Source organism: Numida meleagris, chromosome 1 (genome assembly GCF_002078875.1).
Source record: "Numida meleagris isolate 19003 breed g44 Domestic line chromosome 1, NumMel1.0, whole genome shotgun sequence".
Lineage (NCBI taxonomy): Eukaryota > Metazoa > Chordata > Aves > Galliformes > Numididae > Numida > Numida meleagris.
The window spans coordinates 142,751,294-142,778,898 of NC_034409.1; the positions used below are offsets into that span (position 1 = coordinate 142,751,294).

Genomic DNA, 27,605 nt, shown 5'->3' on the forward strand with positions numbered 1-27,605 from the left:
AGAATTCACTGTCAGAGAAGTAAAAGTAGCCTCATGCATTCAGTGAGATTTTCATTCCAATAAAACAGCCCTCATGCCATGAAGTGAGAACGTGTATGCGGGTCCCTGCAGAGCAATCATCAGTACAGCCACCAAAGATCCAGAAATTAGTAAACTGCTTAAAGCATGCATTTCCATCTCCCTGAATGGAGCTGGTCACCCACACAGGACCCTTAAATCATGCAGGAGTCTGTCTTGCACAGCCTCTCCTTGAGGAATACCACCTCTCCTATTTCCATATACATAACAACAGGATTTGGCCTGACAGCATATTCACCTGGATTGCAGGAAAAATCTTGGAAGGTGGAATAGGACAGCAGCTACCATCACAGAGCAGTTCAGCTGTGTGAAATCAGCCATCACTACAGCATACACGCGAAAGTGGTAAATGGAAGCAATTAATTGGAAAACATTCTGTGAAGCAATTTAGGCACAGTTTTAAAGCAGAAGCAGTGTCAAGAATGCTATTTGTAACATTATTTTGCTTGTTATCAACGCAAATACAAAGGTGTTGTCCCAGTTCCTCAGAACATCATAGCCGAATAAGCCCTTCAGCAAAAAGGATGTGTGATAGATATGAATGAGTGTTCTGAGGGAATAAGAAGGGCAGTGAGGTGCTGGCACAGGCTGCCCAGAGAAGCTGTGGATGCACCATCCCTGGAGGTGATCAAGGCCAGGGTGGATGGGGCCTTGGGCAGTCTGAGTTGGTGGGTGGCAGCCCTGCCCATGGCAGGGGGTTGAGTGGGCTCTGAAGTCCCTTCCAACCCAAGCTGTTCTATCATCCCAGACAGTCTCCTAGATAGCTGTGTGTTGTTTCCCCAAACATTCTTATGATGGAATTTAATCTAAGGCACCATCATAACTCTAAAAAAATGAAGCCATGGAACAACTAAACTTAGATTAACACAACTAAAATGATTCAGGTTGGACATAAGGCTCAGGGGGATCTCATTAACATCTATAAATACCTGAAGGGAGGACAAAGAGAGTATGGAGACAGGCTCTTCCCAGCGGTGCCCCATGCCAGGACAAGAGGCTGTGGGCACAAACTGGAGCCCAGGAGGCTCCCTCTGAACACCAGGAGCACTGCTGCGCTGTGCGGGTGCCGGAGCACTGGCACAGGCTGCCCAGAGGCTGTGGGGTCTCCTCCCTGGAGCTCTCCAGAAGCCGCCTGGCCATGGGCCTGGGCACCCTGCTCTGGGTGGCGCTGCTGGAGCAGGGGCTGGGCCGCAGGGACACAGAGGGCCCGGCCCACCTCAGCCAGCCTGTGTTCCAGTACTATTTTATATTAACGTACACATACTCTCTCTCTCTCTCTCTCTCTCTCTCTCTCTAAATAGTATATTTATATAGTACTACTGTTTGCTATAAAATCTGACTACTTCTGCTCAGTGATCTGGAATTTGAAACAGATTACTACACTGCAGGAAAGAAATGAGATATTTTCATTATCACCAGGTTTATTTTGCCTATTAAATGTATTTTTTCAACCTAACTTGCAAAGCTAGATTTGCTGCAGAAGTCCATAGCAGTTACCTCGCCCTCAGAAACAAGCGACCATTTTTGTTCCTGTTTCCAGCGACCAGTGCTTCTTGAGGTTTGCGAATGTGCCTGCTCCCATTCAAAAAGGGATAAAGCAGACCCAGGCCAAAATTTTCTCTCTGCTCTTGAGCTTTTCCCATGTGGCTAGCAAGAGTTTGAGACAAACTGGCAACGCATTCCTGCTTTAAGTAGCTGCCCTGTTGTGAGAAAGTGCTGCTGCACAAAAGAACAGACAGAACTGGGATTCCAGCTGAATTTCCTTTTTCAGCAGGAGACATTAGAAGTCTGACAACACTCAGCAACAAGCAGGAGGGAGAGAGATGTTTAAGCACTCTCAGCACTCGGATCAGAAGTAAAAATAAGCAATTAAGTTCCTTATTTTCTTCCTCCAAATGACATCACGGGTAATTTTTTTTTTAATGTCAACCTCTCTCCTCATATCTGATTCTTAAATCTATGACAAATTCTTTAAAATGCTATTCTTATCACATTCTTATTGCATACAGATTGTTCGGTAACAAAATAGATGGCCAGATTTTGAAATAAATAAATAAACAGACAGATAAAACCACACAAAGCCCAACACCCTACTTTTTTTTAAAAGGAAAATGGATAAAATATCCACAGATTTTAGAAGACTGAATATGCAGTCAATATCCTGCTTAACAGGATACCAAGGTCTTTGTGATGCGGTACCTGTTTCTAAGAGAACTGAATGCATGTGTTTTGAATATCCTCTCTGCTACCACAGATGTTTTCCTCCAGCTGGAGTTCCAACCCTTATGCTTACTTTAAGGTAAGATTAGCCCTGCTGTGTATTCCTCCTTCCCCTCTTTCACACATAGATGGCTTTGAAGCCTCAAGCAGTTGGAAGTCTGAAAACAAGGGCTGAAATTCCTTCAACTTGCTAAGAGAAAGCTGAGCTGTATTATTTCCCTCTTTTCTAAGCAACTGAAAACAACTGAAGAAGCATCATAAATTCCCAGCCCTTCACACAACCTTTGTCCACTGAGCTCTACTAGTAGCTGAAGCAGGTCTACAAGCTGCAAAACAAATTTGCAAGCAAAGAAAACACACTATGCTTGACAGTTTCTTTCATTATCTCAGCTAGTAGCTACATCTACATTACACACATAAGGTCCTTCTATATTTTTAATTGCTTCCAGTGTGACAGTGCTTGCTCCCAACGGAAGTAAAGGCAAAACAGACTTCAGATGGACGTGCAAAAGGCTCACCCACCTCTGTATATAGTTCTGCTATTTTGAGGCACGTTGGTTATTCGCATCTAGCACTGTCAGATAATCTTTAATCTTGTGAAGTAGACGAACAGCAACTAAGGTAGTGCTAAAAACAGCAGCCATTGTAACAACCTATAATCTTAAACCAGTGCTGTAATCAGTTCAAGTAGGGGTCAAAAGCATCATTTTAATTAACACGTTTGATTCATGGTGAATGAGCACACAAATATCAGAGCTTACTTCAATTTTGCCAGCTTGGGAAGGGAGAGTAAACTGATACCAGAAACCAAGTTTCTTTTCTTTTCTGAACTCTCCATGAGAAGTCAATTAAAAGAAAAAAATCAGGGAAAGCAATTCACAGCAGTATTTCCTGCCTACCTTTTAAAAGCTCAACCTAGACCACACAGATACTTAGCCATCTTCACAATCAGAGACACAGGTCTTGGACAGTTTTGGACATGGAGTTCACTAGAACTACGCATTCAAGCAACTATAAATACATGGTGACAGAGCACTGGAAGAGTTTGCCCAGAGAAGTTCTGCTGCATTCAGAAGCTGCCTGGACATGATCCTGGGCAACCTGCTCTGGGTGACCCTGCTTGAGCAGAGGTGTGTGACAAGATGACCTCCAGTAGAAGCTCCTATCCAAGCTCAACCATTCTTTGATGACATGAATGCACGACAGGCGTAACGGTTGAAACTCCATAACATACATGTTTCAGATACCTGTGGAGTACCCAAAACTTCACCTTCAAAAACCCACAGAAGCCTCAGCACTTATCTTTATTATCATCTTTTCCTTCAGCACTTATGATACACCTGGAAGAAGGTCTGTTATAAAATACAGCAGAGGTCACTGAACAGGATCTACACAGAACTCAAATCTGGGTTGTCCTTCGAGTCTACGCAAGCCAGCAAGATTCCTTCATTACATTACTGAAAACTACTTCTCTTGGGCTGTCAACTTCAGTATGTAAATGAGGAGCTTCATTTTATCAGTTAATGGAACATCCACACAACATTTCTTGTGAGAGTTCATTCCAGGAAGCACATAGGGAATAACGGGCTGGAAAACAACGGCCTCGGGATTGGTCTAGTTGAGATACTTTTAGTTCAGCACATGCACCTGTTCCTGCACTAATTGGCCGTGGAGGGAAAATCCCTTAAAGCTGTTTTCACCTGCTTGCTTCTTTTGAAATGGATTATCAACTGGATACTATCTCAAGTTGTTTCAAAACTTGGCGTAATGAAATGGTGAGCCCTGTTCTAGTGCTCTCACTCTAGTGAGCTTGCCAATTATAATGAGAATTCCTTTCTTTTCAATTATCTTTCTTGGTAGCCCACACTGTTGTCTGGACTTGAACTGTGCTCACTAGAGGAGGAAAGGATAATGAAAGAATATCCAAACTCTAAATCTTGTAGAATTGTTACATCACTATTTTGAACAGCGGGGCACCTCTCCTCTGTGTGCCATTTCAAGCAAGACAAATACCAGTGTAATTATTTTACTTGCTTGCAGCCCTTCAGCAGGCAGATTCTTAAACTATCCCAAACCATGGAGACTTTTAGGTGGTAATTACCCGTACTAAAGTCAGTCCTTTGCCACTTTCCAGTTGGTGGCCTGGGCAGACTTGAAAAGCGTGCTTTCTCCTTTATTTCTCTGGTTAAGGGCCCACCTAGTTAAAATACTGCAGGAGTCTGTGCCTTCCCTCTCCCCCTGCGAGCACGGCAGGCGTGCTGCCAGCTCCTTCTCCTCGGCTGTGAGGGAGAATAAGAACATCCTGCTGCAGCAGCCAGCTGGCTACCTTCTCCTGTCAGGGACTTAATATACTTCCATAAAGTATTCAGCTGTTGCTGGATGAGAGACAGAGTGCTCCACAGTGCCTTCTTCAAACAGTCCTCTTTCTTTACTAGCACAGACTAAACGGATGAAAGAACCATACGCAAAGGAGCAGGAATGAGGATACCAACACAGCCTTCATTCTTTGGATAATCAAAAGTCACCTCATTCATCTTAACCTTCAAGCTAAACATTTTCTGTCCGGGACAAAGGCTCACATGATAGAAGTTCGTGCAAACTTGAACAACTTTCAAGCTACTTACAACTTTTATTGACTTCTCATTATACTTAGTACAACCTTGGCTCAATAAAACCTTTCTTGCACCAACAAGGGAAAATTTTCCACTCTCTTATAATGAAGAAGAAAACCCAAATATTTCCAATTTAGTTTTAAACATGAACATTCCCTTTCAACATCTCTATCCCAAACACTGCTTCACTGAGAAACTGAAAATGAAAGCAGAGAAGAAGCAGCAAGGCTGGCCTCACCAATTCTGCTTCAATCCTTTCCAAGAATTATAGATCAGTCAGAACTGGAATTTCTGCTGCCAAAGCAGCAAGCTGCTTCTCTTTCTGGTAATTCAGAATTACCTTTTTGGTCAGCTCAGCTGGATGCTGGTAAGCATGCTCCAGCTGCTCTTGCCACCCTCCCTGCCCATCTGGGAAAGGCAGCTGGTCCTGCAGGATTCAATGGGTCAGCACTCACCGCACCACAGCATCACATACATGGCAGCTCTGGCCTGAAAAAGCTGAAAGAGGGAGGAGTCTAGGAAATGAGAAGGTGAACCTTGCAATGGGCTAGGAAAGTCATAGGGCTCCAGTACGAAAACTGGAGCAGCAGAGAGGCAGTGAGCAGAAGCGAAGCCAAGCTGGAGACAAACTCCCTCTAGCCACATGGGGCAGACAGATCCTGGTTAGGGTCAAAATCCTATATTCTGAGAACTCAAAACATTACACCACCTCTCTGACAAGTATGTTCAAAAAAATCAAAATAAATCCAAACTACCGTTCTTTTCTCTATCACTTCCTTTTTCAGAAGCCTGGGTTTCTTTTTATATCTCTGCAGCTTGCAGCCTTCAAAAGCATACAGCTGGCTTAAGCTGATTTGCATCACCTTAGTGTTAAATTCATCACTTAGGTTCAGTTTTGAAAGTTAAGCATCCACTGTTTCAGGATATCTGTAACTGCCTGTGTTGATTTGTTGATACAGGCTGGGCAGAGAATGGCTTGAGAGCAGCTCTGAGGAGAAGGATTTGGGGGTGTCGGTTGATGAAAGACTCAGCATGAGCCATCAATATGAGCTTGCAACCCAGAAGGCCAACTGTACCCTGGGCTGCATCAAGAGAAGCGTGATCAGCAGATTAAGGCAGGTGATTCTACCCCTTTACTCTGCTCTCATGAGACCCCACCCGGAGTACTGCGTCCAAATCTGGGGTCCCCAACACAAGCAAGCTGGGGCTCTTCAGCATGGAAGAGAGAAGGCTCCGGGGAGACCATACAGCGGCCTTCCAGTACCTGAAGGGGGCCTACAGGAAAGCTGGGGAGGGACTTTTCATAGGGGCATGTAGCAACAGGAGGAGGGGAAATGGCTTTAAACTGGAAGAGTGTAGACTGGCTATTAGGAAGAAATTCTTCACTGTGAGGGTGGTGAGACACTGGCACAGGTTGCCCAGCGAGGTAGTGGATGCTCCCTCCCTGGAAGCATTCAAGGCCAGGCTGGATGGGGCTTTGAGCAACCTGGTCTAGTGGGACATGTCCTTGCCTACAGTAGGGGGGTTGGAACGAGATGATCTTAAAGGTCCCTTCTAACCCAAACCATACTATGATTTGGTTGTTTGGGGCATTTTTAGTGAATTTTTTTTTTTTTGCTCTAATATATCTTAAAACATTGTAATTTGTAAAAGATCTTTCTTCTGATATCTATGTTGAACCTGCCAGAAATAAAATCAGCCAGTCATGCTCTTTCTGCCATTGCACATGTACAGAAAGGCCCAGGAAGTTATGCTATGGCTGCACATTCAACTTTATAGCTGTATAAACAACTGTGCCTTAGCAGTATCTTAGCTACAGCTTTTAGTTCAAATTAATCATATTAACATAACAGACTTGCAATTAGCAGTAATTTTTAAGAGCTACATCATTAACTCTCTGCTATGCCTAAGTATCTGATAGGAGGCAACTGAACATGGGAATGAGGGAGGGATCCTGCCTCCAGTTCTGGAACTTGACTGCACTGTGCAGTTGCTGCTGCTTTGTAATGCTGCTCCTTGAAGGGACTCTATCATGTGGTGTTGTTTAAGGTGTGAATGCATTAGATCACCAGTGCATCAAATACACGGAAAAATAAATAAATCTGGAAAGTTACGTTTTCGCGAACGTCCAATACAATCTCCTTCTCCCTTCAGTTGGTTTCTCTAGATGCCCTATTTTCCCAACTCTCCTCTGCTTATTCCATCACACTTTTGCAGCAATCACCAAGCAGACTTCCCCTCCTATAAACAGACCCATCCTCCTCACAAACCACTTTGCTACTCAGGCAGTGACTGAAGAGATTATTATTCACTAGAACACAGTCATTCCCAATAATAACAACTGACTCGTTTTTGTGACGTAACTTAAGTAGAACAGCTCAAACCTTACAAAACAGAGATTAAGGAAACAAATGGGTCAGTTTAGAGTAGGTAAAGGAAAGTGAAATGAAAAATGAAAAACAAAGCCACTGGTAACTTCTGTTCACCTGAGAAATACCAATGAGTGGATCTAATATCTATAAAGGACAAATAAGTTTCCTGTGAGTGGTGCTCAGATGTTTGAGGGAAAGGGGCTTAAGTTACTTATCAGCTGGAATGGCCACAATTCACAGTCAAACTAGCCAGGCATACCCAAAACAAGCGTCTCCTGTTAAAACAGCTGCCTCGTCAGAGATGGAAAATTTTGAAAAATGTCCACTGTAAAAGAGGATTGTCTTTTTTTCTTACCAAATCATGAGAAATTACGTCCTACATTAAACAAGTTCAGAGTGGAAAAAAATAATCAAAACACATACAACTGTTTAGTTCTGAACAAACTCTTTGCACTACACATGCTAATCTACCACAATTATGCTGTTCAACTTTTCTCTAATCTCAGTCTTTTTCAAACATTTTTACAGGTTCAAAGACATCGTGTATGTAGTCGATTGCCAATATTTTTTGGGGGGGAGATGTGATGAAATCTTCTCAGTCCATATTCCAAGAGATCTCTGACTTTGAAATAAGCCCTTCTCGTTTTCAAAATGACACCACATTTACGTTTGGAACACAGCTACATCTACATAGGAACTAAGTCACTTCAGTGCAGCAAAGGTGTTAACTGACCCGTCAAAGGATCATTCCCTCAGCCCAAGAAAATGCTGAACTGTTTCCTCTGTAACCTTTTCCACCTCTCCTGGCTAAATTCTGTATATGTGATATTCCCTGTAACGAAACGTAAGCAGTACAGATTGGAAATGCTCTGCAGAGAGGTGACCTTTCCTCTGAAAGGCATATACCTGTTCAAAGTTATTTATTTCATGGAACAGATACAAAAAGGAACAGTAATGGCAAGACTCAGCTTATGTTAAATGAAACAACAAGACTATCCTCTCTTAATTCTGTTTCACTATTAACAGCAATCCAGTTTGACTTGATTCGGAAAGTTTGAAAATCCACCTATTCCACATCTGCTGTAAATCTAGAAGGATTTTGTGACATTATTTTTTGTTGTTGTTGTTGACTTTTTTAAAGCAGCTACAGTTATGAAGTCTCCCCCTGCTCACAAATCCTGCTTTCCTGCAGCCTGATGTTTCTACCTTGCTCTTCTCCAGACTGCCAGAATTACCAAGCTGAACGTGCTATGACACAACTAGTCATTCCAACCATCTTCATTCCGCTTGAATTTTATTTTTACAAGTTTCCATAGTCTTTCAAAGGACACAAACACAAAATAATCCTTTGAAATGAAGTAAAAAATTAAAAACCTGAATGGTTTGACAAACTCTAGAACAGAAGCAAGCTTAGGACATGTCTCATTTATGAAGAGAATAACAGTTCATCTAACGTGGGTTAGATGAGATGGGACCTAGATGATAGAAGGGAACAAAACCAAGCATCAGTACTACCTAACGAAGCACTAAAATACCAAGAGTCCATTAAAAGCAAAAGATGTCCCCTTTATGCATGAAAAAGACACTTCTGAGAACTACACAACATCCAAACACTAATACTGTCCACCATCTACTAAATGGAGATTATTACAGATAAGCTCATTGAGAACGACATGAAGGTATTATGGCATAAGAACCGCTCCAGAATTATAAAAGCAAGGCAAATTGAAGATCAAAAGGAGGGACTCCAGGATCAATCAGAAAACTACGTGAGAAGGTAACAGTGAAAGAAATAAGGAGAAAAACTGCCTGCTGCTGCATATTGCATGAATGTCTTGCCCAGTTAGCCAAAAAAGCCAATGGCATCCAAACTTACATCAGAAATAGTGTTGCCAGCAGGAGCAGGGACATGATCGCCCCTCTGTACTCAGCTCTGGTGAGGCTGCACCTCAAGTACTGTGTTCAGTTTGGGGCCCCTCACTACAAGAAAAACACTGAGGCCATGGAGTGTGTCCAGAGAAGTGCAATGAAGCTGGTGAGGGGTCTGGAGCACAAGTCTTATGAGGAGCAGCTGAAGGAGCTGGAATTATTTAGTCTGGAGAAGAGGAGGCTCAGGGGAGACCTTACTGCCCTCTATAACTACCTGAAGAGAGGTTGTGGTGAGGTAGGAGTTGGCTTCTTCTCCAGCCTAACTTGTGGTAGGACGAGAGGGAATGGCCTCACATTGTACCAGGGAAGATTCAGGTTGGATATTAGGAAAAATGTCTTCTCCAAAAGAGTGCTGAGGCACTGGAATGGGCTGCTGAGGGAGGTGGTGGAATCACCGTCCCTGAAGGTGTTCAAGATGTACTAAGATGTTGTTGTTGTTCAGATGCTGTACTAAGGGACGTGGTTTAGGGGGCAATATTGGTGGTAGGTAGACGGTTGGACTGGATGATCTTGGAGGTCTTATTCAATCTTGATGATTCTATGATTCCATGAATATTTGCATCTGCAAACAGGCCATCAAAAAGCAAAGCTGCACTAAGTCATAATTCACCATTTGCTATTTATATTGTGCCAGTGTTACGTTTGTGCAATTTCTATCAGTTAAAGCCTCCTTTTAACAGGTGCGAATAAGAGAGAGATACTGTAATCTACTTCTACTACTGCTGTTTGTATTTGTTATCAGGCGTTTGATGTGTGTCTCATGCATCACTTTTTATTCAAAATTGACGTATTTATCCAAGAATGACTTTAACACACTAGCCTTATTCAGATAGCTACAAAGACCTTGGCAGACATTTCCAGCCATGCATTTTATGTGATTTATGCATTGTCATGTAAAAGGCAATATTTAATTGTGTGTATGTGCTGTAATCACAGCCTTGTCAAGGCATCCCACTGGAGCAATGGAGACAAGTTGACAGTTAAGCAGCCTACTACTAAGCCTTCTAAAGTTTTTTAAAGCTGGGAACTGATTGGAACTCCTTTAGAGAGCACCAGATTCGTCTTGCAGATGAATGTGGACGAGAATTTAACTATTCCATTAAAGAGAGATTCTCTAGTTTTGTGCACATCTAAAGTGATATACTCTTGCTCCCCCATACAGCCTAACACGTGATTTGTATTAACAGCATCCTGACATTGTGCTAAGGAAGGAAGTCATTGTCACAATGAAGGTGGTTGAGGACATAGAAGAAGATATGCCCAGGACTCCAGAATCTTTCTGCACTGCTATATCCTCTTAGTCTGGAGAATACCAATAGCAAGGAATTAAACCAGCAGTTGCAAAGGAGCTGTGGAAAGGCAAAGAGGGAAGGAAGATATGCAATAAAAGGTACGTGCAAGGAAGCACTAGAATGCAAACCAATATAAAGTCAGATACTTACACGTTATAATAGTTGGAGTATCCTTACACATGTGTTCTCTCTTCCACCTTTGCAACTTTGTATGACTACAGCAGCTTTGTTCAAATCTGAAGCACTGCCAGGACAGTCCTGCACCTTTTCTTCCCTCTGTTGTACCAACACAGGCATCAACCTGATCTTGTAGCAAGCTGCTGGTTCCAGCTAAGCTGATGAAAACGAAGCTTTTTATGCAGGACTAGCCCTGTGAGCTGCTTTACCACAGGGCCAGACAAGCATCCCTGCCACTGCAGCAGGGAGACGTGTCAATGCCACCTCCAGCAGCTGCTGAGGCTGCAGCTCCATCAGCTTAGCAGCCCAGGCATCCTGCGTACACAGGGAGCTAGAGAGGGCTTTTGGCAGAGTTGAGGTCTGAGGAAAGAAAAAGCACAGGATGATGCCTGATGATCATACGGGCACGAAGCCCAAAGACTAATATCCCAAGCTAAATGGCACAGCAAGACTGCATGCAGAGCAAGGAACCAAGGGTAGACAAATAAACCTGGAGAGAGGCACTTCAACAGCTTGTGATATCAACGGGCAAAAATTGTTAACACGTGACCATATCCAACAGACAGCACACTGAAAGGGAAAGGAATGGACAATTTATGAAATTTTGCTACAGTTTTATTCTGTACTGCTCAACCCTTTGTTTATACAAACAGCTTTCCACTCTGTTCAAAAGAATGGAAGAAAGCAACTGCAAAGGGATTCTGCGTTAAAAGCTCCTTCATCTCTCAAACAGGTGAGAAAACAAGTTACAGGGAGATTTGCTTCTATCTGAAATTTAAGTTACTGAAATTCAGAGTGCTCTGAATGGCCATTCATCAGGCTGTGCGATATAATCACATACCAGTAATGCTTCACATCTGATCCCAAGTTCCTTGATCTTTTGCTCAAGCTTTAGTGCAAAAGCATAAGCTGGGTGTGCTTTGAAATGCTTGAAGTCTAACATGAGATTGTACTCTTGCAAAGCATCATCCTTACACCGCCATTCTTTAGCTGCAGCCAACACAGCTATTTAAACAATCACACCCGGGGTGGGGGGTGGGAGGAGGAAGGCAGCTATTTTCTCCCAAAAGCTTATCTAGCTCATTTATTATGTCCCTGCAGAGCATATGGCTAGAAGCAAAGACAACTGCTTTTCATACAGAGCTTAAGGAAAACAACCTAAGCTTGACCACCATTTCTAGCAAAGAACGAGCTTAAGTAAATTAACCATGGCAGGCGTTTGCACCACTGCAGCAAAGCACTAATGCATCATTCCTCCAAAGCATGCTTTGCTTTACAGCTTCCACATTACAACCAGAAGAGAGAAAAGCAGCACTACGGCAGGTATTATGTACCCACCAGCATAGCTGGCCAGCCACCAGAAGCAGAGAAGACTCACCACTTTCCATGGATGGGGACCAAAAGGAAAGAAACAAATCTGTGCAACAACTTAGGTGCCTAGATGATAAATGAAGATCAAGCTATTGCCCTATGCTCCCCTTGCGGGGATATACAAGCAACTCCAGGGACTAACTAATCTTGTCCTAAAACACAAATCTGAGTCAGGCATGATGAACAGCCTGTTGAAGGCACAATGTTTTCACCCTTAACTAGGAAGCAATGAGTGATAATAGTTGAGAGTCCAACATCAAGTTTTAAAATCCTTAAAGCCAGAACAGACAACTCTCGCTCTCAGTGGGGAGGAAGGAAGCACACAACAGCTTAGCTCCCCTCCTTCCTCTGACTCAGTTCAGAACATCCCTCCTCATACACCTCGAGCAGGAAATCAGAGGACCACAGAATCACCAACGCTGGAAAAGACCTACAAGATCAGCCAGTCCAACCATCCACCTACCATCAATATTTCCAACTAAACCATGTCCCTCAGGACAATATCTAAATGTTTCTTGAACACCTCCAGGGTCGGTGACTCCACCACCTCCCTGGGCCTCCCTGAGCTTGTTCCAGCACCTGACCACTCTTTTGGAGAAGAAATTTTTCCTAACATCCAACCTGAATCTCCCCTGGCGCAACTTGAGGCCACTCCTTCTCCTCCTATCGCTAGTCAACGCAGGAGAAGAGGCCAACCCCCACCCTGCCATAACCTCCTTTCAGGCAGTTGTAGGGAGCTATAAAAACTCTACTGCTTCAAGTCATAGAATTTCGTTTTCAGATTATTTTCTCTTCCATTTTCCAAAGCACATAAATTATTATCACTAGTAACTGAAAAGTTCTGCCTTTCAACAAGGACATTCTAGTCATCTTTTGAAAAAAATCAGTTTACTAGGTGTTTCCTAATACTCTTCTGAAAAAAACATAACTGATGTGTTTCAGAATTAGAGAAAGCTATGTTTTTCTTGTAATTTCAGAAGATCCAGCGGGGTTGGTGTGACTATAAGTGAATATTTAAATGCTTGATTTCCACTGGAAGTAGTCTGACAGTGATACCCAAATAATTTCAGACATGTGGAGAAAAGAAAGTCTCAGAGTGATGAATAACTGACATCTGACCTGCTGTTCATTTCCTAAGCTGGAAAAAAATGCAGTTCATATAACAGTTGAAGCTGCCTAAGAAAGCATAAAACACTGCTTCATGTTTCTGCACTGCCTTATTGTCTGATGTCCTTTTTAAATCACTGTTTTATTCTCTGAGAAACTTCAATGGTTATTATATGTGTGCTGAGAAGAGGGGTAAATATCTAGGACAAAGCAATTACCACAGCCCATAAACGTTATGGAAGATAATGTATGCATTTATAAAACGTAGCTGAAATTTCTTAATAGAGAAACACGATGCCTGTGCAAATTTATAAGACAGCACACGTAATGTTTGTTGTTAAGTATTGAGAGTTTTTAATATTAAGCTTTTCCTGGCATACTTACACCAGCCTGAAGTTGGCTGGGAGTACCCTTAATAGAAGGCACTTTCTCCACAAAGGGAATAAGACCCACCTTTATATGGTTGCACAAACAAAACCAACCAACCAAAATCCCCACGCCAGAACATTAGCCTTAAGAAATACAGCCCGAGCAGTATTATGAGGTTTTTTTTTCTTCAAAAGTCTGAGCATGAGGCACAGAAATTCCCTGCCAGCGCACAACATCTGAACTCCAGTGGAAGATAAATACTTGTAGACCGTGACCGTATGGTCTTTGTTCTCAGATATTCTAAAGCGAGTCTTTCTCTTCTTCTGAGAAAGCAAACAAAAATGAAATGTTTTCAGCTGACGTTTACTAAGGATTATACCCTCACCCTGCTTTCTATTAAGAGACTCCTTTCGCTTAATAAACCAGGTGTTAATCCCTCAAAGTGAATGACATTTTCCAAGCCTACGTATTTCACTAAGCTTGAACACATTCGGAGGGAAAGACAGTTTACATAAGACAGAAAACAGATGTTTAATAAACTGCGGTAGTCTGACAGCCAAGCATGTTTTGGTCTTTCCAAAAGACAGCCACAACAAGGCAGCAACTATTTTCTTTCAGACACAATAAAGAGAAGTGTGGTTTGTTTTTAATTAAAGAGACCAGAGCTTAACTGAAAGAACAACCCTCAGCTCCTGTGATATACTTTGATCTCACCTTTGATGCCAAAGGGAAAGAAACAGCTCTGACTTTCTATTTAGCACCAGCAGTATCATTCCAGACAAATCAGCACTGCTCACCCACAGACTCTGATATGACCAGTGACAGGCATCACGTCAGTCATGGTTAAACCTGGTCTGAGTCACTGACTCATCACAGCAGCTTCGCATTAGAACTGGTCATGCCTTCAGCATTACCTGGAAAGGAACAGCACTGATTCTTTCTGCTTAGGAGTAGTTTTCAAGCAGATTCTGTTTATTTTTATAATTGCTTCAGTGTCAGAAATAACATAAATGTCACAGTGGGATGAACATTAAGGTGTTTTTCCCCCCCCCAGAATGAAATCCAGTAAATACAACCATCAGCTACTTTTACTGTCCTTAAAAACTGAATTTCTTATTGATTTAAACTTGTTTGAATCTACAAGAGAGATCAGGTAAAAAAAAAAAAAAAAGAATACATAATTTTTGCTGTTTTGATAAAATCAACCCCATTCTCTTCAAACTAACTAGATACAAAACTGAACACAATACAAGCAGAACTACACATTCCTGTATCTGTTGTATAATACACAACCCCTGTTTGTTGCGTTTGATAAGCTGTACAGTTGAAGTGTCAACCTGTCAAAAATGTTTCAGACCTACCTACATACAATTATCATTATGTGTACAAGTTTGAAAAAACGTTCTTCCTCCTTCACGTTAGTCATTTTGGTGAAAGCTGTTGTCCTCTCACATCGTGGAAAAAAGGCCTGCATTTGCTCATTCCTTCAGATGGTCATAACCCAGCTGAACATCAGCAGAAACAGACCGGAGCATTCTGGATCTCTGAGCACCTCCAGTTAACATATCTAACTAATTTTTCAGCAAACATAGCCTAATCAGAAGGCATACTCAAAAGCAAAAAAAAAAAAAAAAAAAAAAANCAGAAATTGATTACATATTTGCATGCAGCCCATTCACAGAGCCACCACCGCGGCCAACAGCGCCAAGCACTGTGTGGGCGTTAGCCTTCAGCAAGTGGCCTCATTTTCAGGCACTGACCACCTATGACTGCAGCTGAAGCCAGCCCTTGTCTGAGAGTTCAGGACAGAATAATAAAGGCACAGAAATTCAGTCTTAAGAAGCTGAATAAGTTTGAAGTACTTCTTAGAGCATAACCGAAAAACGTGCTTGAGAAGATGAGTGACAAATTTTATGCTTCCCTTTCAAATTAAAGGTAGCCAATACAATGTTAATGTAATATTTTGATAACCTTTTTTGAAAAAAAGCAGTGCCTACCATTCCCCTGCCACCCCCAAGAATTTCCCTGAAAAAGACTCAAGCAACTAGTTAACTGGCTGGCAATGGAAACTAGATGGAGAATACAAAGCCTTTCCACTCTCCCCATACGCTTTATGAGTGGTTTTGGGAAAAATTACAATTTACAGGCCCATATGAAGCTAAGCAGGCCTTTTTTTTTTTTTTTTCTTTTTTGCTTGGGAGAAACTAATATAAGCTGGACATGGTATGATAAGATAGCACCAAAACACTAATACCAAAAGCTGGCCAAGACTTCTCCTTGGTGAAGGACAAACAACAGTAGTTACTTCACTTTTAACCAGCCCAAAGAGCAGCAGCACTGGTGAGAGGAATGGAAGTAGGTCATGTTTTTCTGTTGTTATATACAGAGCAGACAGAAATCGCAAAGATTTTGCTCTAATAAGAAAGGTTATTTGCATATGGTGGGAGGAAAGGTATTGCCTAAGTGCAATGGGATTGAACCTTGTCCACTGGAAAATAATTAAAACACACAGAAAAACCCCATAAACCAACACATGAGAAAGATCACACAGACTAAGACTCTATTCCAGTTTTAGCTAACGGGTAGGCTGATAGAATAAAAGAAATTCTAGGAATAGCACGGAAGGAGGACTAGGCAGACAGATAGTCCCAGTTATTTTTCTTCTGTCTCAGAGGTCAGAAAGGAGAAGCACCAGCGTCGGTTTCTATTTTTACAGAGTACACAAACAAACAGTAAAGTGGCATGACAAACTTCATGCTGTCCTAGCACGAAGCATAGAATAAGCAGCCATAAAACCAGTCAAAGTTTGGTCTATTTGCTAACAGAGAAAACAACATCCAGCAAAACTCCTGAAATTGTGAGAAGCGCGATAGCGCAATAGGTTTATCCTATATATAGGTTTATCCTCATACTGTATTTGGAAGGTTCAGCCAGGAGCCGAAGTTTTGGAAAAAGCAGTTCAGACCCTCAGTCATGCAAAAAACTTTTACTTCACCAAAAAGCAAACGCACAGATGTGCTCAGGCATATATGTTTAACATCTTCTGCCCACAGCCATACTTGCTGCTCCTCAAATATTTTGCTGAAATGGCATCACTTTCGTTTTTCTCTGTATACCGCACCAATCTGGTTATAAAAAAAAAAGCATGCTTATGAATGAGAACATGGGATTTCCAACATGAATAAACATCTCGATTTGCATGTATTGAAAAAAAAATTGAGTTCTATGAGATGAGACTAAAAAATTAATGCCTTTTAGAGTAGACTGAAAATTATGTTTATAGTTCCATTCGGCTGTGCACAACTTGAAGACAAAAAGCTTTAGGAATTTGCTCCAAAATATTTTATAATGTAACAGTCCTGCAAATTTCAGAAGTTTTGATTTTAAAACCAATTGGACTGTCATTGAATGGACGTAGTTATGAAATAAAAGCCTGAGAAAACATTCACACTGAAGTGATCCGAACAGTTCTTACACCCTAAGTCTTCCAGAAGCCACTTAAGTTTATAAACAGAAAGTAATCTGGGAGTCTTTTAATGCTGAAGGTGGAAAAAACCAACGTTTTCTCAAACTGCCAGAAGGAAAGCTAGAGTTACACAGCTGTACTGTAGCCACCTGTTACTCACGTTTGCTTCTAAACAATTTAATGAAAGGGATTTGATCTGAAAATAGCTCCTACTAAACATTTGTTAAAGAGCATTATAAACTTTTACTAATTGTGTCACTTCTCGAGAGTTTTTGAAAGCTTTTAACAGCTAGGAAAATAAAATCATCATCTCTGCCATCCATCATCTCTGAGCATTTGTGCTACAGATGATAAGCAGCAAAATTCTCATCAGAATCTGGTATTCTAAACTAGATCTGCACTTTTGGACAGCAACGTGTACTCCAAAACTACTGATTTTATACTGCTCACTGTAGATATCAATAGGCATTCTGAAAGGTGCAAAACCAGAACAAGCTGCTATATAGGTGAGCCTTTCACTTTATAACAACACTGTTTACAAATAACTGTCTGGAGAGCTTTCTTTCTACTGCAAGAAATCCTAAGCCTGCCTATGCAGTTCTAGTTGGGTCGCAAATAGCAGCAGAGAGCAGACCAAAAAGCACGCGCAGGTACACATGTACAAAACCAAAACCACCTTACAAACAAGAAAAACTTAATTTTTATGTGGATTTTCCTAATCATAACTCTTTCAACTTTCATACAGGGATACGATTTCACCAGCGAGCATAAGCAATTTTATACAGCAGTATACACGTGAGCTCTACACATCTCGCTGGTTACCCCCCATTCCACAGAAAGGAAAACTGAGCCAAATAAGGCATGGAGGTTACTATGGCAACATAAAACACACATAACAAAGGATGAAATTTGAACTCAGGTTTCCAGTTTCCTATTCACTGAACGTCGAGAACTTTGGAACACATACATTCCAGTACTCTTTCATAACAACAGCAGCTTTCGACAACCTTACCGTGTTAATCACCTGAGAGCAGCATGTTAAAGTTATCAGTGGTTGCTAACAGTTAGATAGTATAAAACACCACTGTTACTTGTATCAAAACTAAATCAAACTAATTCTTCTGATCACACACATGCAGAAAAGCAGAAGTAACTGCTTGCGCACTCAGCAAGTACAAACCAAGATTAACATCAGTGTGCAGTGACCATAGGGAAACTTTAGATGGGGTAGCTTTGATTCTTTCCTTGCCCTCGTTGCATGTGTGAGCACTTGGTGTCCGCATGACTGATAAATTGGTGATAACTTTGATGACTTCAAGTTACCACTGGAACTGTTACTAAGGAACTGCCAGAGGGGAGGAAAATAAACAAAGTCATCTAGTGCTATGCTTTACTACGTGAAGGGCACAAGAGCAGCAAGGAAATATATCAAATGTTCAGAAAGTAGGGGAAACCAGTGAGGTAATATGTGAAGGGAGAAAAAAACAGCCAAAACATTTACTTCCTTTAAAGCTGTTCAAGCAGAAACCAAATAACTGTAATTTACAATTCACTTAACTGTTTAATGTTATTCTGTTGCATCATCATATATATTTAACACTGATATAACTGCCATTTTCTCCGCAACAAGAATCCATTAACCCAAAAATTGCAGAGCTGAAATAAAAAGAGAGCTGGTTTTTAAACCGTGCATTCTGAGAAATGTTTCAACAATCTTTAGCCACCCCAACCTTCATATCCTTACCGGAACATCAAAAGTTTCTTGCGTGTCATCCAGCATCTGAATTTTGATGGAGATGAGTTTTCCTGGAGGTGTCATTGGTGGTTTCTGTCCATGCTCCAAGGTACTGATCCCAGCATTCTCCTGAGCTCCTAACCGGGATCCTGCTGTTGGTCTCTGCTCTGTTTCACCCATGTTTAGAGAGAAACGTTTCTTATATCTGATAAGGGAATAAAGGCAAAGAAGACTGTATCACTAATAAGTAACAGCTGTTGCACATAAGCATTAAGATATACATACTTAAACCTGATAAAACGGTAAACCACCATGCAACCCTTAGCATGAAGTAATACTGTTATGAATATGTTTTTATACATCACATGAGGACTGGAAAAGCAGGCAAACTTCACACTTTTCAAAATACGGAGGTTAATCACCTGCTGGGGTAAGGAAGATGGTCTGGCTGTGGTACCACGCAATGAGAAAAGAATATTCATCTCTCTTGGAAAATGCAACAAGACCACACTGGAAACAGATACCGTGATGCAACCTATATTGCAATGCGTTATGCTAATTTTATATACTTACAAATCAGGCTGTGAGCAGCCAAAGCCAGGGCTCCCAGAACTGGGTGGAAGATGAAGAGAGCAGGTGAGCAACGCATCACCTGCTGAGCACCCTTCCCTCCTGGCCATATCAGCATTTCCTCCTTTGCTCCTTCCAGCCTCCCCCAGCCCTTTTGCACTTCCACCTTGCTTAAGGCTCTGTGAAACATGAAAGACAGGGTACAAGATGACCCCAATTGTACGGCCTCGATATCGCGTTTCCTTCAGGGACCAGTTCTGCTCCAGAATGCAAAGCCTAACGTGATGCCAGCGGTAGGTCAAGGACTGTGAGAATAGGCCATGGAAAGTCTCGAAAAAGCCAGAGCAATGCCACTTGTTGGGAAAAACAAGGTTCCCCAGCCTTGCTGTGGTTCCGCACAGAAGCCTGTAAGAAGCAAGGGAACCTCAAGGAACATTCCATGCTGACGGAAGGCTCCATCAATACCAGTCTGCCAGCACAGCTCGCTGAATAGGGATGTCTTCTTGGTATCCACAGAAAGAAACCTCAGGAACTGGCTCGCTGATTTTGTTTCCATGCAGCTTTTGCACTACATTACGCATTGCATCTCTGCCAAATAAATATTCCATCCTAGAAAGGGAGCCGAGCTCCAACAATGATGCAGCGTGATTTTTCATTAACTGGCACAGCTTTCAGCCTTCTTTTTTAATTCAAGGATCGTTAGTTTTACTTGTCAAGACTTACACACCACACCAGAATTCTATTTCGGTTTTTCCCCCTCTATCTTTTGACATTCTGGCTAGGTTTCTGATGTAACCCGGTGCTACTGTCTATTTATCTTTCTCAGTGATTACATTTCCATTCCCCGTGACTTTTATATGCTGATCAATGACCATTAAAAACAAAAAAACACAGAGCACGCACAAAGAACGGAAACATAACTTTCCAGCCGAACAGAGGCACGAGAAGAGTACTGCCATTCACAGCCTGATTTTACTCTGAGGTTAAAATTATTGAGAAGCCTGTGGGAAAAAAAGCACAATATAGTCTTATGTAGTGAAATGTCTCGCCAGTTCTACAGTATACTATGAAGAACAGTGGTATAAAGTGCCACGTAATAAGATACCATAGGGAGGGAATAAAAACAAGCCTGTCTTCAGCAGGATATACTATTTACTGCACATCGCTCTTCCACTTCCTGACTAATCTGTTCCCACAGACTTCACCAAGCAAGCGGCTCGGGGTAGAAGTTTTTTAAACAGCGCTTTGATTAACAGAGAAGAAGAAATGCACTAGCTGAGAAGGTAGGGAATGAAAAATTAGGGACCACACACCTCTCCGTATGAATTCAACAGGCACAAGTGAAGGAGAACCAAAAGCCAGTGGGAAACATAGAAGTTTGCCCACAGGAGAACACAGCCAGTACATCTGAACGCCAGCAAACTGGCAACTTCTGCAATGGTAGCCTGCCCTACCACCAGGCTGAAAGAGATGCCACTGCAACCAAGTGCAAGCCAAACAGCAATGAAGCAAATGCAATTCAATTTTCATCAACCGGCACTACAATCTAAAATATAAATGGAATCGATTAAATTGATTCTGTTCTTTAAAATTAATTAAATTAAAACCTTTTATGAGACAAGAAGCGTCAGCAAGAAAGCTGTGGCTGGAGGCAGGAATTGCAGGAAGACAAAAGACAAAGCTGTAGAGCAACACTCCAGGTGTACTTACAAATAAATCTGATTTTCCTGCATCTAAGTACACGGGAACATTTAAGCATGCACTCTGTCTGGAAATGCCACTAGACACAACGATACTGCTCTACAGCCTTGTTTATTCAAAAGCTCTTTTACAAGCTCTCCTAAAGTCACCATATGCCATATACAGCACCAGTACTGAAGAAAGGACCTCCACAATGGCTGTGTTATTACAGCAATCTTTGGCTAGTTATATTTCATACAGACAAAGGAAATCTGTTCTATTTATCCAAAATGGGGGAATCGATCCAGAGCAATTCAAGTGATACCATTAAATAATCAACACCAGGAAATATTCTGGAGCTCACACCTTTCTGTAAATGTTCTTCTGACTGGATGATCCAGTGGCCCACACACATTCAGAAAGGCAAATAAACTTGGTGAAATATGGAAAAAGGATCCAAGGTTAGAAGCCAAAACAAACACGGAGGAAAAGTATAAGCCAAACCACTTCACATGCATAGCTGAGAGGGCTTTTATTATTACTATTAGCAGTTCATAATATAGAAATTTTTGTAATATAAGAGGGTTGCTCCGAAAGCAATGCCTTCCATTTTAATATGTTGGCCCACGACGTCAAAGGCAGATAGCGGTGGTATGGCAGCAGAGGTTGAACCTTCCCCCCCATATCCCATTCCATGCTGTTGCCGTGTGACAGATGGCAGCAGAGAGGCAGTCTGACAGAATGGCATCTGACATGGAAGTGCATATGAAGTAAAGGAGTGTGACTGAATTCCAACGTGGAAAAAATGGCACCTACTGACACTCATCGACACTTGCTGAACATTATGGAGACCAAACAGTGGATGTAGGCACAGTGGGGTGGTGGGTGGTGCATTTCAGCAGTGGCAACACTGATGTGAAAGACAAGCCACATTCTGGGCAGCCATGTACAGCTGTCATACAACAAAATGAAGAACATCTCTATCAGCTTATCTGCATCAATAGGCTAATGGTGGTCACTAAATTGAAAAATAGTGTTTTGTAGCTCCAATAGTGTTATTGAGCCCTTTTTAACTCTTGCAGTTTCCATGAAAATAAATAGGAGGCATTACTTTCGGAACAACTTCTGCAAGTTACAACCATTCAGTTACATACGCACGCTTCACTTTGGAAGCAAAGATCATTAAGTATAAGCCATCATGATCATATGTATCTGCTACTTGCAAATTAAAAGCAGACCTTTTTCCTTTCTCAATCAATCATATATACAGACATACAAATATCAGCACGCTACACTGGACATTGTTAAAGTTTTGCTTATGTATGATGCTAGTCTCACTCACTACGGCGCTTTTAACATTGGCTCAATGTATTTATTATGCCTTTATATAAAAAGGGCCTTAAAGATTGCAATTACCCACTCTACAATAATACAGCACATTGCCAGGCTGCGTATTTCTCTCTAAATCACTTGGATCTAGATGACCAAGAAGGTCACTGAATGCAATAGAACAGTAGTGAGCAAATATTAAGCAAGCCCAAGGGGATTAGGCTACCTAATGTCTGTCACAATGAGAGGGATCAAGTTTTGGACACCGGATGGAGAACTTTAAAGACACTCTCACCCTCTTCAGACCCTTCACTGAGCAATGAACCTTGCTAATCCAAAAGAAAATAATTTAGTGTTTTGTTCTTTGCTGGGTTAACAAATTAAATCAGCTCCTGGCACGCTAGCTAACCTAAAGCCAGGGTGAGCTGAGCACAGCCAGCACTTCTTGCAGCTGCTGGCAGGCCACTAGCTCAACTCAAGTCATCTCACATAAACGCAACCTACAACGCCTGGAGGGCACCCACTACAGATAGCTACATGTGTCATCAGATATATTAGTAAATGTGTTTTTGTCCTAAGCACACGTTAACAATCCATTTACACAAAAATTTTTAAGTTCTGTGTGTACACTTCCGTACTACCTGGACAAAGGCCGAGATGGGCCTTAGCACAATGCCTCTGAGGTTTGCAGTGTTCAAACCCAGGCCTGCACAGGTGTATTTAATAGCACTTGAAGGGTTCAGGTCAAATGAAGTTTCCATGTATTTTTCTTTGGCAGGAGGAAAAACAATTAAAGCAACTTCACAGTAGCCTAAAGGGACCTAGGAGTAGGAGCAACACCTTTTTTGTTTCGGTGGGGAAAATCAAAGGTCACAAGGAATTAGGAAATATTGATGAAAAAAAGAAGAAATAAGACAATGTTTGCAACACCAGCAGAATGCCTGTTGGAATACATGCTCATCTCATCCATTAATTACATTATTAATTACTCTGTTTTCCTAGGAGACAAGGATGCTTAGACATTTGATGCAAGAAGTTCACAAAGCCTGAAGGCTCCTACCGCTGCGGCAGCGTGTCTCTTAGGTACAGAGGCCTTTCCCACTTCTTTCACTTGTTTTAAGCACACTTTCAAAGCACAAACGGAAATACATGGTACACTATTCATCTCTTAAAGGTGGGGGAAAGTGGGTGCTGTGGAGTGGCATGGCCATCCTTACAGCTCATGGAGTGGAGCAACCCCAAGGCTAGGGCTGAAGTCCAGGCCTTTCAGCAGCTGGCCCACCCCTGTATCCCATATCACACAGCAACCAGACATCTGAAATGTAGTCAACATAATACCAGATGAAACATCTCAAAGGCTTATAAACTGATAGGAAGAACTAAGGCGGCACTGGAGGACTAACAAATAAACTAAATCCAGACCTTCCAAGGGATAATGAATGTGGAGCGGCAATCCAGGCAGACTACTGGCAAGTGCTTGTCGTGCTCAGCTTCTTGTAAAACCTCTGGAAAGCCTCAGCTGCAGAGAGGATTACAAGGAATACTAGCTTGAAAACACTCCTGTGAAGTACTCTTCTTCAGTTCTAAGCACCTCTGTATTTGCAGAAAAACACAGAACTCAACAAATTGGAGTAGGTTTAAAAAAATCATAATAAGCTACGAGGAAAGAAAGGATGACTGGCACCGATTGAACAGAGGGCTCAGAGAGAAAAGCTGTGGCAAATCTGTGAGGCAGAAGATGCCACTGTCTCCAAGGTCCATCCAGAGCTGCACCAGACATTAATGGTCCAACAGCAGAGGCAGCAGGATGTGTCAGTGCCTCAGCCGCTCCACTGCACAGAGGCCACATCATCAGCCATGAGACTTTTTCATATGATGTGCTGATTCTTTGTGTTTCCTTTTCCTACTCTCCCCTTGGACAACAGTAAAGTAGGTATAAATGCACAGCCCTGCCAAAAGCAAGTCACAGATCTGTGCTGTCCTCAGTCAGGGAAAATTCTGTACCTTCACGAGAAACTGCTAATAAAGCCCCGTTTTCATTAATATACCAGAATGACCATAATCATGACATGGGAGAGCAAGCTGCTTAAAGTCATATGGAAAGAAATAATAATAAAATAAAGTAGTATGCAAAGAGGAACAGAAAGACAAAAAACAAATTTAATCTAACACGATGAAGAGCAGACACAGGGCCAATATGGCTCAGCTATTTATCTTCTGTGAAATGTGAAGATGATCCAAGGACTGGAGCACCTCTCCTATGAAGATAGGCTGAAGAAACTGTGGCAAGGGGGTTGGAACTTGGTCATCGTTGGGGTCCCTTCCAATCCAAACCATTCTATGATGATTCTATAATGAAATGTTATCCCAATTACTCTCCACAATGCCATGGCAGATTCATATCAAGCAAATATAATGATAAAAATATTAAGCTACTAATCTAAGTAACACTAATTTGTATGTAAAATCTGTAGTTTTGAAAATAATGATGAACCAATGCAAAACAAATAAAACACCTTCAACTCGTGCTCCAAAATGAAGAACAGCTGAGAGTTTGCGTGCACCATGAGTAGTGATGACAGGCAGCCAACAGGTCAAAACTGCAGACTGAAAACTAGCCAGAGGGCAGTGGTCAGTGGCACAAAGCCTAGCTGGAGCCTAGTAATGAACAGAGTACCCCAGGGGTCAATCCTGGGCCAGTCCTGTTTAACATATTCATTAAAGGTCTGGACAATGGGGTAGAGTGCACCCTCAGTAAACTCATGAATGACACAAAACTGGCGGGACTGGCTGACTCATCAGAAGGACACATTGCCACTCAGAGGGTCCATGACAAGCTGGAGAGCTGAGCTGACAAGAACCTCATGGAGTTCAACAAGGAGAAGCGCAGAATCCTGCACCAGGGGAAGAACAGCCAACTCCAGGTACCACGACATGCTCAGTGCCACCCAGCTGCAAAGCAGCTCTGCAGAAAATGATCCAAGAGTCCTGGAGGACACCAAGCCGGATGTGAGTCAGTAATGTGCATGTGCTGCTATGAGGGCGTATAATATTCTTGGCTGCGTTAGGCAAAGAATCACCAGGAGGTCAAGAGAGGTGATCCTTCCCCTGAAGTCAGCAATGGGGAAGCGGCACTCGGAATACTGTGTCCAGTTCTGGGAAACCCAGTACAAAAGAAACATGGGCATAGTGGAGAGAGTCCAACATCGAGTCACAAAGATGGTTAAGAAACTGGAGCACCTCCCCTGTGAGGAAGGGCTGAGAGAGCTAGGGACTGTTTAGTCTAAAGAGGAGGCTTAGGAGGACCTTACCAATGTCTAAAAACACCTGAAGGGAGGGTGCAAAGTGAACAGGGCCTGGCTCTGTGCAGCAGTGACCCGTCCCAGGACAGGAGGCTGTGGGCACAAACTGGAGCCCAGGAGGCTCCCTCTGAACACCAGGAGCACTGGCACAGGCTGCCCAGAGGCTGTGGGGTCTCCTCCCTGGAGCTCTCCAGAAACCGCCTGGCCATGGGCCTGGGCACCCTGCTCTGGGTGGCGCTGCTGGAGCAGGGGCTGGGCCGCAGGGACACAGAGGGCCTGGCCCGCCTCAGCCAGCCTGAGGTTCTGTAGCAGCCACAATACTCGTGCTGGCCATAGCAGCAGTAAGCAGTGAATTTCAGACATGCCAAAAAGAAGCAACTGTATCAGCTATGTTCCAGGCAAAAAACAACCACCAAAATTTGTTTCTTGAGTGAGAAACTCCAGTCTTCTCCAGCAGGACATCTGTGTTGGAATACCTGGACATGACAGATTCATCCTTTTTAAAAATACAGAACACAGTCAGTAGGAAGGAGAAGTATGTATAACTGAAGAGAGGATTTTTTCAAAAGCTTTGAAGTCATCATATTATGAATCTTTGGCAGTTTCTCATGGGAGTATATCAAAGATTTCTTGGAAAATCTTATCTTTAAAGTCCAATTTTCTTGAGGAACTACTGAAATCTACAAACAACTGTCTCATTAACAAAATGTTCATGCTTCACATTATTCCACACAGAACATCATACATACCTGAAATTCTGAGAAGATTCTTACCAAGAAAAACATACATTAAAAATCTGACATAAATCCAGAACGTTTTCATTAGGCTAATGGATCACCGCTTTTGTGGAAGCAAAGAAATGAGAAACCAAAAGCTCGATATAGAAAAATAGCTCAAGCTTGAAGGTCAGTGGTACAGACACAGGTACAGAGTAAGTTTGGTTGGTTGCTCAGCTTATAAAGGAAGTGCTGCAAACAAAAGGCTTCTGGATTGCTGTTCAGACTGCAGTCTGCTCCCACTCATATCCACAGTGCTCTAGTAGAGAAGGAGGTATTACGAAAAGCTGGTTCTTCTCTACCATTGGGCTACCTTCTGGGATTAAAAAATAATATACATTTTTAATGAATTCAGAGGTAGGTAGGCTCTAGGTGTGGTATGGTCAAGACCAGCACTAGAGGCTCATGTGTAGTCCCCTGCATAGTCAGCGGAAAACAGGATGGAGAGGAAGCTCCTAAACTGAGTTTAGTTTCTAAAAACAGATCTAATATTTTTTATGGCTGTCTACTTTTTGCTTGTCTCAGAACTGGGTACTCTAGCATTTTGCACACTTCCTAAAAACTGCAGCAAAGAGAAATGGCCTTAAATAAAGCAGAGTAACCATAAGAGCATACAAGTCATCACCTGTCATGAAAATAAAGATAGTCCACAAAGTTGCCTATCTTGGTTGGACACTGAAATCTCAAAATCCCACTGCTTTGCTTGATAACACCAAATTAGCTAGAATGTGAAACCAATGTAAAATTCTCAGACTGTCACACACTGGCACATAGCTACTGGCAGGCCATTAGCTAGTGTGTTACTTGTCCCTGAATTTGACACTGGTTTCTTATTCAGCTGATTTGGTATTGCCAATTAAGTGGACTGCACTGCAATACAAATCTGAGCCCTCAGTCTGTCCACCTACATGACCGTACCATAGAAATTGAGACTAGTGCCACAGCAGCTTTACAAAAATTCCAACTAATCAGTGCACCGATAAGGTAGGCTGAAATCCAGAATAATAAACGTATATGTATGTAAGGGACAAGACATGACATTAAAAACACACCTTGCAAGCCTGTCTGTACAGCATTCAGAGTAACCGCGCTCATTACTACTTCTACCTTTAGGGCCATTCAGCTTCCAGCTTGAGCTCATTTATCTTCATTACGCTCAGGTCCTCAAGCTGTTTGTGATTCTGTGGTGCTAGCAGCTGTCCCAGATTCCAGATATTCTG

At 42.2% G+C, this 27,605-nt stretch overlaps 1 protein-coding gene across 6 annotated transcripts in view; it reads right to left on the reverse strand.

The window, feature by feature from the left end:
• Positions 1-27,605, reverse strand: part of FARP1 (FERM, ARH/RhoGEF and pleckstrin domain protein 1) — a 205,392-nt gene that overhangs the window by 147,433 nt on the left and 30,354 nt on the right. For all 6 annotated transcript variants that reach the window (XR_002444130.1, XM_021416320.1, XM_021416328.1 and 3 more), the window contains one exon: positions 18,738-18,933. Coding sequence is in view for 5 of the 6 variants with exons in the window: in XM_021416320.1 (XP_021271995.1) it covers positions 18,738-18,908 (171 nt within the window). In the remaining variant the exon portion in view is untranslated. Of the gene's footprint in view, positions 1-18,737; positions 18,934-27,605 lie in introns of those variants that run through there.